Source organism: Mustela putorius, unplaced genomic scaffold (genome assembly GCF_011764305.1).
Source record: "Mustela putorius furo isolate JIRA1106 unplaced genomic scaffold, ASM1176430v1.1 tig00000081_pilon_pilon_pilon, whole genome shotgun sequence".
NCBI lineage: Eukaryota > Metazoa > Chordata > Mammalia > Carnivora > Mustelidae > Mustela > Mustela putorius.
This window is the reverse complement of record NW_025421272.1, coordinates 832471-846647: the sequence shown is the minus strand read 5'-3', so window position 1 is coordinate 846647 and position 14177 is coordinate 832471. Positions and strand designations below refer to the sequence as shown.

Here is a 14177-nt window from a genome sequence, read left to right as displayed (position 1 = left end):
GATAGAAGTACTAAGCACTACAGCATTTTAGAAAAAGACTTGATTTACTCCAAATACCTCCAGATTAGGAATCCTGGCTGAGATGTCCTTAACCTCACACTTTTCTACCTCAGAGCCTTACTAACACATTCAACAGGAGGAATAAAAGCAACTTCATTTTACAAGTACAATGATAGAATTAGTAATACCCTAGTACTGTAAAGTTCTTATTGTCAGGGCACAGGGGAAAGTATTTTCCTGTCTCCCATTTGAGATTAGATTGATACTGAACTTGGAAATCCCCTTAAACATCAGATTTAGTTTGACTTCATTAAAAAGTCATGTTTTAAAAGAAGGGTGACAAAGGAACCAGACTGTTAAAGTGCAGAGGTGTTCATTTACCCAAAGCATTCCTGTTTCTGTTAGACAGGGCCAGACAATAATGTGCCTGTCAGAAGTAGACTTGGTATTTTTACTGACTTCTTGACTTCCTTGGATCGGCAGTGCCATTCCTCAAAAATCCCCTCTGTGATGCTAGTAAGTGGAAAATTAGAGCACATGTAACTGAAGTGAACACTACTCAGATTGCAAAAGAATAATGAAGAGCTTGGATTTCATTTTATTAACAACTTCTGTTAAGGACAATATTTTCTCATCTCTGACCTTTGACTTACGAGTTCCATTTTACATTTCTTCTGTTTCTTTCTGTCTCCTCTCCAGTGGGAGTTAGATGATCAGATGTCAGGCTAATTTGGAAAGCCAGACTTGGCCATCCTGGGGAGAGTTTATTTATTTATTTATTTATTTTTTTAAAAGACTTATTTATTTATTTGACAGACAGAGATTACAAGCAGGCAGAGAGGCAGACAGAGAGAGAGGAGGAAGCAGGCTCTCCGAGGAGCAGAGAGCCCGATGCGGGGCTCGATCCCAGGACCCCGGGACCATGACCCGAGCCGAAAGCAGAGGCCTCAACCCACTGAGCCAACCAGGCGCCCCCTGGGGAGAGTTTAGATGTGCATCCTTCCAAACCCATTCTGATAATCTTATTTAGCTGCTACCAGGATCTGAAGCACAACTGTAAAGAGGGAAGTTCCAAGACATTTGATGGGAGTGGGAGCATAAATCCTGCAGCTCTAGATTCTCTAGTCTCTCCTCTCTAGAACTCCCCTTCCTTCATCAAAATCCTTTGCTTGGAGGCTTCAGATAACAGTTGACTGATAGAAGTGAATATCAGGTATTAGGAATACATCTCTAACTGGTGGGATGTCTGGGGAGATAGTTTTGAGTAGGGAAACCTTCTGGTTCTTGATGCTCTAGCTTAGTGCTTCTCACAGAGTGGTCCACTGATGGATAGCATCAGCATCCCCTGGGAGCATTTTAAAATGCAAGTTCTCAGATGCCTTCTCAGACCCACACAGACTTTCTGGGGTAGAGCCCAGAATCTGTATTTTTAACAAGCTCTTCAGTTGATTCTTATGCACACTTCATTTTGCTCTACCTTACTCTTAATTTCCTGCTTAAACCCTTCTACTTAACTGATTTGCTACAGACAGTAGCATCTGTTGGACTGTAAGCTCAATGAAGGCAGTGATCATATCTGCATTATTTACTGCTGTCTTCATCATAGAGCCAGGAACAGAGAAGTGCTCAGTAAGTTGAACAGGTGATCAGGATAAGCATTGTAACCAGGTGTTGATGTGACATTGCCTATTTACAAAGTTGAAGAAGTGACTGAAGAAATTAGCTAGTCTCTTGGTCTTGAGGCAGTCTTGCAGAGGATCATGTGCTCTTGGGTACTACTAGCTGCTTACAGACTGTTGATCATTATGTGGCCAGGAGATCCTCCATTAGTGGATCTCTTACCCTTGTAAACCATCTGAAATATCTTTAAATGAAATCCTAGAACAAGAAAGGGATCTCAGGGGGCGCCTGGGTGGCTCAGTGGATTAAAGCCTCTGCCTTTGGCTCGGGTCATGATCCCAGGATCCTGGGATTGAGCCCCACATCGGGCTTTCTGCTCAGCGGGGAGCCTGCTTCCTCCTTTCTCTGCCTGCCTCTCTGCCTACTTGTGATCTCTGTCTGTCAAATAAATAAAATCTTTAAAAAAAGAAAGGGATCTCAGACCCACTGTTAAGTGATGATTCTGTGCCTAACAAACACAAGGGCCTAGAAGTAATTTCCTATACAGTTTTCAAGGAGTGCCACTTGGCTTGAACCATTCTGGATCCCAAAGCAGAATCTTCATGTGTGTTTTATGGCTGAAGTGTACAACAAATGGCTCTTGGCTAGATTTAGAACACTTATTTTACCATACTCTGTATCTGACTTAGTTTGAGTCTTCATGTTATACTTCGCTTCCTCCAGAAGGAAACGTTGGAAGCCTCTTTGCACTTTTCTTGCGCTTACTCATGCTTACTAGATCTCACTTGGATTCTCCACGCTGATAAGAGGCACGGCCATAAGGAGAAATGTTCTTATCTACCTGTAATACTTACAGGAAGGTCCTTGCTCTTGAACTCAAGAAGCACTTGTCATTAATGTTTCAGCAAAGTCAGCTTCCTGAACACGTTGTGATACTTGAAAATCTGTGGTTTATAATACTTTTGAATAGCATTTTAAATTACACTAGTCCATTTAATAGCAGGTGGTTATGACTCACTGAATCTTTAGGACAAAGAGTATTTTAAACTGGGATTCCTCAGCTTAAAGTTGGTGAACCACAGCTTACAGAGACAAAAAAGTATTCAGGAATTAGGCTCTAAAGCAGCCTTGGGTTTGTCCCTGTAGTACTTTACGAATACCTCTTGCCTTTTAGTAGAAGTGCTCTCCTGATTCCAAGGCCTGTGCTGTTCCTCCTTTGTCACATTATCTTTATCATTGGTTATAGGCACCTTGAAAACTCCAGAATCATCCCCTTCCCAATTTGGGAATCTATTCTTTAGTGTTTGTGACATGTTTAGACCCAGACTACTTTGAGTAACCACCTGCTGCTGCAGAAGACAGTTACTGAAAGAAGAGGTTCTTGCACCCACTGAAATGGCAGCCAGGTTGTTCCCCTCCTGTCAACCGGGAAGCCCTGCTGTGGCTGCACTATCAAAGGACTTAATCCTCTTGTCAAAAGACTATTCCTCCTCCTAGTCAAGCAAGTCCAACTGGGACCAGGCAGCTCTCACTGCATCTTGTGCCATCTCATTTCTAGGTTAGGGAGCCATTTCAAGGACCCGTTGCAAGCAGAGGATGTGGCAATGAGTACAGATACCCCAGAAACTCAAGTTAGCCTGGGGATAGTCATACACAGACATAGCAATTTCTGTGGCTAGTAACTGCCACCACTGTACCCACAGCATGTCTGGCTTGATAACATTGTCTGAAGGCTACTCCAGATTTAACCCACGAAGAAGATGGCCCTGTTGAATTTGAGCAATGTTGACAATGTACAATGTGTAGTAGTTGGAGTGCTTTAGTGCCCTGGGACCCATGGCAGAGGGCAGAGGTGGAAGTAATCCAGGTAGAGAGAGACAGTAAGATGATTGAGGCTTTTATGAAATAGATGCATGTTTGGGCGTGCCTGGGTGACTCAGACAGTGGGCTCAGGTCATGACCTCAGAGTCCTGGTATCAATCCCTGAGTTGGGCTCCCTGCTTGGTCGTTAGTCTAGTGGACCAGGTATCCTGCCTTCAAAGAGTCTTGTCAGTCTTTGTCATTAACTAGAAAACATTGGAGAACATTTGATAGTAATGCCCACCCTCAAGGGCCCTGACATTTACCTTACACTAGCTAGGGCTATTAGAAGGAGGAGCTAGGTTTGTCTTAACCTTTTTGGGTCAAATGTCACACTGATCTACCTTCTGACCTTACGCATGTTTCCACCCTCTGGTGGAACTACCATTGGTAATTCCTGGTAGGTAGGTAACTACCCAGTAATGGCAACCACTTCTTTTACAGAAAGGCGAGAGGACCTTCGAGGAGGATTTATGCTTTGCTTTTTGGATGATGGAGCAGGAATGGATCCAAGTAAGTGATGAGATTTTTTTTTTTTTTTTTAAGATTTTAGTTATTTATTTGAGAGAGAGACAGTGAGAGAGAGCATGAGCAAGGAGAAGGTCAGAGGGAGAAGCAGACTCCCCGTGGAGCTGGAAGCCTGATGCAGGGCTTGATCCCGGGACTCCGGGATCATGACCCGAGCCGAAGGCAGTCGTCCAACCAACTGAGCCACCCAGGCGTCCCAGAGATGATTTCTTATTTTGGGGAGGATGTAACTCTTTTTACTAAATACTTACTGTGTTGTTTTTCTGTTGCCTTACTGTTGTGACTAGAAGATACACCTGGAGAGAGAGAGGTCTGTTGCAACATCTCAGGCTTAATTCCACTAATGGATTTGCCAGGTCTTGTCCTAGCATGGTAGATAGGATCTGAATGGCAGCCTGAAGTCAGTCAGATTACCCGTCTCTTGACATTGTATTTATCAGCTTGCACAACATCCTGGAGCAGGAACTACAGAGGCCTCCCTCAGCCTTCATACATACCATGTTCTGGTAATAGAATAAGGGCATAGTGATGGTGGTACTGACAGGCCAGTCAGAGGTTGTTTCCATTTGCCTCATGGTTCTGAATTTCCTTGGAAAGTGGTTTTAGTAGACACACAGCCCTGCTTAGATTTAGCTAGGCTCAGACCTTTGATTTTTGAGGATCCTGGGGAAGAAATGTTAATGCTTTCACTTTCTTTGTACCTGTGACTTCAGGTGATGCTGCCAGTGTGATCCAGTTTGGGAAGTCGGCCAAGCGAACACCTGAGTCCACCCAGATTGGGCAGTATGGGAATGGGTTAAAATCGTAAGTATACTAGAAGCCTGTCATAGGACTCAGTACAGAATTAAGCAATACTGCTCTGCTGCTGTCCAGTGAAAACTTTTCTGTTCCTTATCCTTCTAGAGCAGAAAAAAGGTTGGAAAGAAGTAGTAGTTTGGGAGCTTAGCAACTGCTGTACAGCCAGGTTTTCCTTACAGATTGAAAGAATGAACATCCTAAACCATTTGGGGTGAGAGAAGCAAACTGTAGGTTTCTCTTGACAGTGTGCTGTGGAATTGCATTTCTCCTCCTGATGAAAATTCTTATTTTTACCCTTTGGTTTGAGGATGCAAGTGGTTGTTTTGTGGGGTTAGGATGTATCTGAGATGCTAAAGGGGTTGCTTCATGGCATTGCAGTGTTTCCTGATCACCGGCCACATGTCATGCTTTGACCAGGCATTGGGGATCCAGGGTGAGTAATGGATATCTGAATCCTCCCTCTCAGAGGACATGGTCTCCACTTCTGTGTCCTGCTGTCTTCAGATCCCTTGGGACTTCTTTCTCAGCCCTTGGTTCCCACTTGTTTGGTGTTTGGAATGTGTTGTTCTGGTTTTGAGTGAAGCCCCAAGAGAAAGGTTTCTATTTCTGAAATGCTCACTTCCAGCTGTACATACCTTTGGATGGAATAAGATTTAGTGGAATTGGAATTTGTACAAATGGAATTCTGAGTCACATTTCCAGTCTTGCTGTGGAAACGTGTTGTTTTGTTCGCGAGAGGGTGGTGCTTTGGTCAGTCAGCAGTATCAGTTGTCCCTCGCATGCAGCATGCTTTGGCAAGGAAAGAGAGTGCTTCCAAAGACATCGGGGACATGGTACCTGGACTATTTGTCTTTCAGGGGAGAAACCAAATGGTAGTAACAAGTTCTTACAATGTGCCAGGCACTTTGCTAAAAATTTTACTTGAATGATCTTATTTATTCCTTCTATTCTTATTTATTCTCATTTTCCAATGAGGAAATTGAGATTTATGGGGATGAAGTAATTTGCCCAGAGGTATAAAAGTGTAGCCCAAGGTATAAAAATATAAAAATTTTATATCTTATAAAAGGTATAAAAGTGTAGCCCAAGTGTAGAGCTGAGATATGAACCAGGTCATTTTGACTGCAGAGCTGGAGCGGTTACCCATCTCACTTCAGTCATACAAATTAAAATTCAGATCTCACCTCCGCCACTCAATTATTTCTCTGAGCTTTAGCATCCTTTTTGTAAATTGGGATTATAAATACGTGCTAAGTAAGTTAAGGATTAAATGCTCTTATTGCCTTGAGAGCCTTAGACTAGTTTCTGGATTCTTACTTTATTTCTCCTTTGATCTTTCCTTGGCAGATTCCTGGTCTGAATAGCTAAAGCTATTCAGCTAGGGTAGGGCCTAGGAGTCTCTAGGTAGGTTCCCCATTGTTCTGGTGCTGGTGCCCTAAATCCCAATAACTGAGGTCTCTTAGTGTCAGTGTGAAAGAAGTCCTGACTTCCCATCTGGATTGTAGTCCAGTCTCCTTCTACCTGATCTTAGCAGGTTGGTGGCCTCAGGCAAGCTCTTTCATGTCTCTGCATATGTGTTTTCTAATCTAGAAAATGCAGTTCTGTTCTCTGACATTCTACCTTACAGAGCAAGTTTGAGGAGCAAACAAAATAGGACTCTAACAGTGCTTAGAAGACTGGGAAGTTGCAAGTGTTATCATTAACATATTTTAGTAGACTGAGTTTTATAAAGGATGCATTCAGTTGGAGCCATCTAGTGTTGAGAGTGTATTTATTTTGAAACCAATTCAGAAGTTGAGAAAGAGTTTCAGAAGGGAGTGATTTGTGGTGAGAATAGGGCTGAGAAGCAAGGAAGCCAGCAGAGAGGTGGCATTTTTGGGGTTGTTGTTCTTAGCTCCAAGGTCAGGATCAAAGAGAGAATAAAGAAGCACAAAGTGAGAGTTTTTGCCAAATTAGGGCAAGAGCAAGCTTTGACAGAAGGGAAGGTAATATGCTATCCGTAAGCTTCAGGGGAGAAGGAGGAGGGCTGTGAAATCTGTCAGAGGAAGTAGCATTGCCAGCATCTTGGGAACTGGAGGAGGAGAAAGAGAACTTGGCAGCCCCCAGGGTGTCTCTGGATAGTGTCCTGGGCGTTTTCCTGAGCATTTGGGGAAATGGGACATGGCATTCATTTGTGTGTTTGGCATGCCAGCCTGGTTTGTATTTGTATGTAGAAGAAAGTAATGAGGCTTCCCACTGCCATCTCCTCCCTGGGGTATTATGAAGACTAATGAGATAATAGCCATAAAGCCCCAGAAGCTGCTTCGAAGAAAGGAGTTAAACAGCCCCATTGTTCAGTGGGCAATGAACTGTTGGAACTTCTGCCCTGTTCCTGTTGCCCAGAAAGGCCTGTCCTTGCCTGCACCTCACTTGATTTAATGTGGCTAAACAGAGGAAGGAAGCAGTTGATTCCATTTAGACTTTCGCCTTGTGGAACCCAGCCTCAAGGCACATTTCCCAGAAACCAGTTGCATCTAAGAGCAGGGACCGCCTATAATGAGCTTGAAGTGGCAAAACCATTTTGAGAGAGAAGATGGTTGAGATTATAGGATATGAACCAATTATAGGCCTCCTTAAAAACTAGAATTATATTGTGTTTGGTTAGCCCCTGTATTTGGTTTAGCCTTAGGATCATACCGTTTTTTTGTGTTTTTTTTTGTTTTTGTTTTTGTTTTGTTTTTTTGAGGACTTAGTGAGTGTAGATTGTGGTCTGTGCCCTTGATGGTGCTGCCATTTGATGAGTGAATGAGAAGGAATTTGTGTCAACAAAGGAAGGACCAGATGGGAACTGGATGTGGTCAGCATGGAAGATGATGTGTTGAAGGTATTAGTTCCTGGAGGGAAATTGGATGGTGGCACAGAGAGTACAGCAGCCCTTGTGTAGCTGAGATGAACCTGGTGCATGGGCAGCAGGGGTTACTTGCTGTTGTGGCAGCAGGTCAGAAGTTAAACTTGGGGCTGGTGATCTGTGGTGAATGTGCCCTAGAAGGGTAGTGAGGAAGCCTTCTTTGGAGGGTAAGTGGGGTCATGCTAATTGTGAGGAATGATGAAGGCTTATGTAAGAGCAGAGGGAATGAGGACTGTAGACCTCATCTCAGGGTCCTGTGAGGAAGGGAGGTCTTGAGGAGAGCTTTCCAAAGGCAGTTTTAGTCATGTCCAGAGGGTGAATTCGCTCTTTTTTTCAGGTGAGTTTTTGAATCCCTGGGAGAATAACCCATTTGTGCTTTCCTTTCAGGGGCTCAATGCGCATCGGGAAGGATTTTATACTCTTCACTAAGAAGGAAGACACCATGACCTGCCTCTTTTTGTCTCGGACCTTTCATGAGGAAGAAGGCATTGATGAAGTAGGTCCTTTCCTCATGGTTTGAGTCATCATTTCACATTTCCTGGGTCTGCCTAGGTTATTTGCCATGCTGTGCTTATTGGGTTTGCAGGATTGCAGCCAAGCTCCTTGTGGGATTATCTGTTTGGATTAACTTGTTGAGGGGTTAGGCAGACTTCTTAGTGCTAGAGGAGTTAAAAATTTCAAAGCTTTAACCCTACAACCCAGCAATCGCACTATGGGGTATTTACCCTAAAGCTACAAATGTAGTGATCTGAAGGGGCACATGTACCCGAATGTTTATAGCAGCAGTGTCCATAATAGCCAAACTATGGAAAGAACCTAGATGTCCATCAACAGATGAATGAATAAAGAAGATGTGGTATGTGTGTGTGTGTACGTATATGTACACACACACACACACACACACACACAGGAATACTATGCAGCCATCAAAAGAAATGAAATCTTCTCTTTTGCAAGAGAACTAGAGGGTATTATGCTGAGTGAAATAAGTCAGTTAGAGAAAGACAATTATCATATGATCTCTCTGATACGAGGAATTTGAGAGGCGGGAAGGAAAAAATGAAACAAGATGGGATCAGGAGCGAGACAAACCATAAGAGACTCTTACTCTCACAAAACAAACTGAGGGTTGCTGGGGGATTGGGGTGTAGGGATAGGGCAGCTGGGTTATAGACATGGGGGAGGGTATATGCTATGGTGAGTGCTGTGAAATGTGTAAGCCTGATGATCCACAGACCTGTACCCCTGGGGCAAATAATACATTATATGTTAATAAAAATAAAAATGAAAAATAAAGAAAAAAATCTCAAAGCTTTAGAGAATAGTTGTCTTGTTTCTGAGAATGAGGCCATCAAATGGCAGGAACCAAGAGTTGGATTTGTAACTTCTCTGAATTTAGTCTGTTGGGGTGTCAGTATGAAGAGTTGTTTTATCAAGGGGAATGTTTTGGCTTCTTGACTATGGGTGGAGAGCACAACCTGCAGTAATAATAAGAACTTATAATAGGAGCAGCACTGTCTTTCTCATATGATGGTGATTTTGTGAAATGTGCTATGATTATATTTTCCTTTTTAAGAAATTTGTTGCTTTAATGGTCTATATCAGAAGGTACAAGTCAGATATCTGTGGGGCCTGGGCAGGTAATGAAGCAGGAAAGTATATTGAAACCATCATGGTAAGTTCTTTGCTAAATGACAGATGACACTTAGCCCCAGCTCATCATTGCTATGCTGGAAAGAAGTCCTAATGAATCTAGAGTATTCTGATTTTAAAACATTAATTAGTTAATTATTAAGCTAAACACATGCTCGGTTGAGTCTCTTTGTGGCCTCGCGGTTAAGGCATCTACCGAGCTCGTCTGGTGAGGTATGTGCTTCCTCGCCAGAGAGGGGATCAGAGACTAGTCTGCCCAGCCTCAGTCTGGACTCTTTCTCCTTTCATGTGTGAGAAACGGTGGCCAGAGCTGTAAGAAGGGACTGAGAGGGTCTGCAGACAGAAATCCTGAGATAGGTGAATTTAGTTAGGGTTTCAGTCTCTCTTAGTTAGCTGTGATTTAATTTGTGCTGGCCCTATTAGATGTGAGCTTAAATCATAACAAATTAGTTCATGGTGGGAATGAAAGGCTGTTTTTTCCTACCACCTTTACTTGGCAAGCCAGTGGATTTGTTTGCCTTTTTGGTGCACAGTGTCAGTTCATCCATCATACATGCAGTGAGAGAAGTGCTATAGCTGGAATGAACAGGTTCCTGGGAGAAGGGAGGGCAGGAGAACTTTTGCCCAGGCTGTGGTTTTCAGGAATGTTTCCTGATGGACTGTGGGTAGTGAGAGGAAGGTGGTCAAGTCCATGGAAGTAGCCTGTTGAAGGCCCTGAGGGCTGGTGAGGGCTGTGGGATCAGACTTGACAGAGGGGCTACCTGAAGAAAGGTGGTGGCCTCTGGAGAGCAGGAGGGATAGGTCAGGTTTGATCTTTTAAGTAAAGGTGGTGTGGCAGTATCAGATTCTCTTTTAAAAGGATCAGTTTTGTGGGGCACCTGGGTGGCTCAGAATGTTAAGGATCTGACTCTCGATTTTACCTCACGTCAAGATCTCAGGCTCCTGAGATTGAGCCTCCATTGGGCTATGCCCAGTGCATAGCCTGCTTTAGATTCTCTCTCTCCCTTTCCTCCTCCCTGCCTGCTCTCACTCTCGGTCTCAAAAAAAAAAAAAAAAAGAAGAAGAAGAAGAAGAGGAGAGAAAGACAGGTGTTGGAGTAGATTGGTCGAGATTCCCTAGCTGTGTGTGGCCTGGCAGGACGGAAGCAGGGAGGTCCTTTAAGCATGCGAGGCCCACAAATCTGGTGTTTGATTAGTGGAGAGAGGAAGGAAGGTCATGAATGATGTTGGTTCTGGTGTGGCTGCTGGGGCATGATGTCGGCTCTTTAGAGCTGGTAAAGAATGAGAGTGGTGCCCTGCTCTTTGGTGAAGAGTGTAAGTTCCCCTGGACATGAAAAGTTAAGTCTGGGTCGTGAGCTTCTGGGGAGGCCTGGGCTCTGGGATCCTTGGTAGCAGATGAGCTCACCTAAAGTGGTGTACGCAGTGAGAGGAGGACCTGGGATCTCAGATGCTCTTCTCCAGGGAGAGGACAAGGTGGCACAAGAGACAGGAATGAGGAGATATGTAGGAGGAAAATTAGGAGACTGGTGACATTGAAATTAAAGAAGTGTTCAGATGACTGGGATAGGTGCCAGCGGAAGTATATGCTGTTTAAAGTAATGCTGTTGTGAAATTAAAATAATTTGAATAGAATAAAAAAAAATAAAGTAATGCTGTTGTCACCTGGGCTGTTGTGAAGAATGGGGGTTGCAGAGTCAGGTATAGATTCATAGAACACAAATGGAACTCAGTTCCTTGGGTGAAAAAGCTAGGTTGAATTTTTTTCCTTACTTGGTGCTAGAAGGTCACTATTTTGGATTGTACTCTAGCACAAACTCAGCCAAGATTTCAAAATAAGATCATTTTCTACTGAGTAGGAATGTGTCCAAACGAGCTCTAGGGATGAATACCATTAGGAATAAAGGTTCTTAGAAAACAGTAAAATGTCTCAGAACCCTTAACAGTAAGTGTCACCCTGACACTTCTTAAAATATAGAACCCCTTTATTCTCAGAGTAGGCCGTTTGATTTGAACCTTCGAGGTGGCTGAGACTGGTTTGCTTTACAGAGGGAATCAAATGTCAGCTATCCACAGGGCTCCTGGGCACCTGGCTGAGAGAGGAGCCACGTCTAAAGGGTGTGGCACTCGAGGGTGGGGTTTTAGAAGAAAGAGGAGGATTTTTTCCCTCCAGTTTTATTGAAGTTTAATTGACGAAGGTAGGATTTTTAAAAACATAAGATTAAATTCCATAGTATGAAAAAGTATATTAAAATACAGGTACAGGGCACCTGGGTGGCTCTGTGGGTTAAGCCTCTGGCTCAGGTCATGATCCCAGGGTTCTGGGATGGAGGCCCACATCAGGCCCTCTGCTCAGCAGGGAGCCTGCTTCCTGCTCTCTCTCTGCCTGCCTCTCTGCCTACTTGTGATCTCTCTGTCAAATAAATAAAATCTTTTTAAAAATGCAGGTACAGTTGAGAGGATAATTACAAAGTGAACACCTAGGTAACTGTCCTAATAGACTGATACTAGAAGCCCCCAGTGTGTCCCCTCACTAGCTGCATTCCTTACTGCACCTCTGAAGGAACCACCTTCAGGTAACTTTTGTAATGATTATTTCCTTGTTCTCTATATAGTTTTGGCACCTGTGTTGTATATGCATTCTTGAATAGTTTAGTTTTGTCTATTTTATGTTTATGTAAGTGGGCTCATACCATAAGATTGATTTTTTTTTCTATTTTGTCTTTTTTCATGTAACAATTTTTTGTTGTTTTTGTTTTAGTAGGGGGAGGGGCAGGGAAAGAAAGAATCTCAAGCAGGCTTTATGCCCAGCTCAGAGCCCAACATGGGGCTTGATCTCACAACCCTGAGATCATAACCTGAGTCAAAATCAGGAGTCAGACACTTAACCAACTGAGCCAACCAGTCGCCCCTCACATAGCATTGTTTTTGAGATCCATCCATGTTGATGCTAATAGCTGTTAGTTTGTTCATTATCATTACTACACACTACTCCATTGTATAAATATATGATAGTATAATTTATCCATTCTAAATTGGTTGCTGGTACATATATACAGGACACACTGCCAGGTTCTGGAGTGGAATTGCTGAGTTGTATGTTTACAGGTATCTTCAGATTCACTAGATAAGTACAGATATCTTTTCAGTAGTAGAAAGAGTAGAATTAACACCAAATTAGGAGAATGGCCAGGGCCATCCCAAGCAGGGAACTGCCTGTGCAAAGACCTCCAGGGCATAAATCAGCATATCCCAGAGGACCTAGTGCTGTGAGGCTGAGTCTTGGAAAGGGCAGAAGTCAGAGAGCCTCTGATGTCAGGCTACAAAGCTTGAATCTCTCCTCTGGGGCAGTGGGGCAGTGTGGAGCCACTGTGGAGAGGGACACGATGAGGGGTACATTTTGAGGGAGGCTGTTCTGGGTCTTCCATCAGTGTCTGCCTGTGCTTTCTCCAAAGGTGATAGTCCCATTGCCCACCTGGAATGCTCGGACCCGGGAACCTGTCACAGACAATGTGGAGAAGTTTGCCATTGAGACAGAGCTCATCTACAAGTATTCTCCCTTCCACAATGAAGAGGAAGTTATGACTCAATTCATGAAGATTCCTGGGGACAGTGGTAAGTAGGATTGAGCCTACAGTCCCTAGAATCTAGGAGCTCCAGAGCCATGAATGGTGTGGGGATGGGCAGGTGGTGCCTAGCAGGACAAAAGGATGATTTCTTTCCCAGGAACACTGGTGATCATCTTCAATCTCAAACTCATGGATAATGGAGAGCCAGAGCTAGACATAATCTCAAATCCAAGAGATATCCAGATGGCAGAGACTTCCCCAGAGGGCACGTGAGTATGGCTGAGAAGGGAGGGAAGTCTTGGAACTGGTGTTCATTTTCTCAGGGAGAAAGCTCAGGAGGTGAGTTTAGCGAAAGGGGGAGAGGGAGCTCATTCTCTGAATTTCCCAGTATTGGAGTTGATGAAGCTGAGTACTCCATCATATTTTCTTACCACAAGCAGGATGAATAGGACAGCAGCTCCACAGCTAAGCCAAAAGAAAAGATTAATTATCTCTTGCTCTGACTCCTTGATTTGGAAACAGCCTGAGAGGTGGGGGAGGATTTGCTGGGTCTTTGGTGGGGCCTGTGGTAGGGCTGGGTCAGGTGTCTGTGGAGTGCCTATGCTGGGGATTTGAGGGGTGTGCATCCCACACTGAGGGAGCAGCCCTTCAGGGTGGTGAGAAAATCCAGGATATGAGGTGGAGGGTTTGCAGAGAGGCTGTCTTGCCATTTCTTTGGCCAAGCTGGTTGTGGGTGGGTGATAGCACTCTTCCATTCCTGCCACCTCTAGGAAGCCAGAGCGGCGCTCCTTCCGTGCCTATGCTGCTGTGCTCTATATTGATCCCCGGATGCGGATCTTCATCCATGGGCACAAGGTGCAGACCAAGAGGCTCTCCTGCTGCCTATATAAGCCCAGGTAGGGGCCTGCCCACCCTGGTCTGCTGTTCCCTTGAGCTGAGAATGGGGCTGTGGCTGTATTTCTTATGGGCATTGTTGGGGTGATGGTAGGAGTGATGATGATAAGAGGCTCTGACAGTGTTGACTGCATTTGGGCCTTTAAGCTCCTTGTGATTTACTGCATAGAAACTTCTAAGTGTTGAGGAGGGGGCACAGATGGCTGGTGACCTGTGAAGATTGGCTGTTGAAGCTTTCTGAGTGTGAGTTCTATGACATGGAGGGTGCCCTACCTGGCACAATGAACTGAGCCTCTCAGCTTTAGGGCCAAGGGACCTTGAGATACTACACAGGAGAGAGCAAAGGCCCTGGCTGATTGCTGAGATTTGTTT

General features: G+C 44.2%; 1 protein-coding gene across 6 annotated transcripts in view; it reads left to right on the top strand.

The window, feature by feature from the left end:
• The window catches only part of MORC2 (MORC family CW-type zinc finger 2), a 41849-nt gene that overhangs the window by 13178 nt on the left and 14494 nt on the right, over nucleotides 1-14177 (top strand). For 5 of the 6 annotated variants that reach the window (XM_013063450.2, XM_045064845.1, XM_004766412.3 and 2 more), the window contains 6 exons: nucleotides 3925-3993; nucleotides 4722-4812; nucleotides 8081-8189; nucleotides 12798-12957; nucleotides 13069-13180; nucleotides 13682-13807. In XM_013063450.2, coding sequence (XP_012918904.1) covers nucleotides 3925-3993; nucleotides 4722-4812; nucleotides 8081-8189; nucleotides 12798-12957; nucleotides 13069-13180; nucleotides 13682-13807 — 667 coding nt within the window. Of the gene's footprint in view, nucleotides 1-3924; nucleotides 3994-4721; nucleotides 4813-4905; nucleotides 5240-8080; nucleotides 8190-12797; nucleotides 12958-13068; nucleotides 13181-13681; nucleotides 13808-14177 lie in introns of those variants that run through there. The other variant, XM_013063451.2, reaches the window with a different exon arrangement.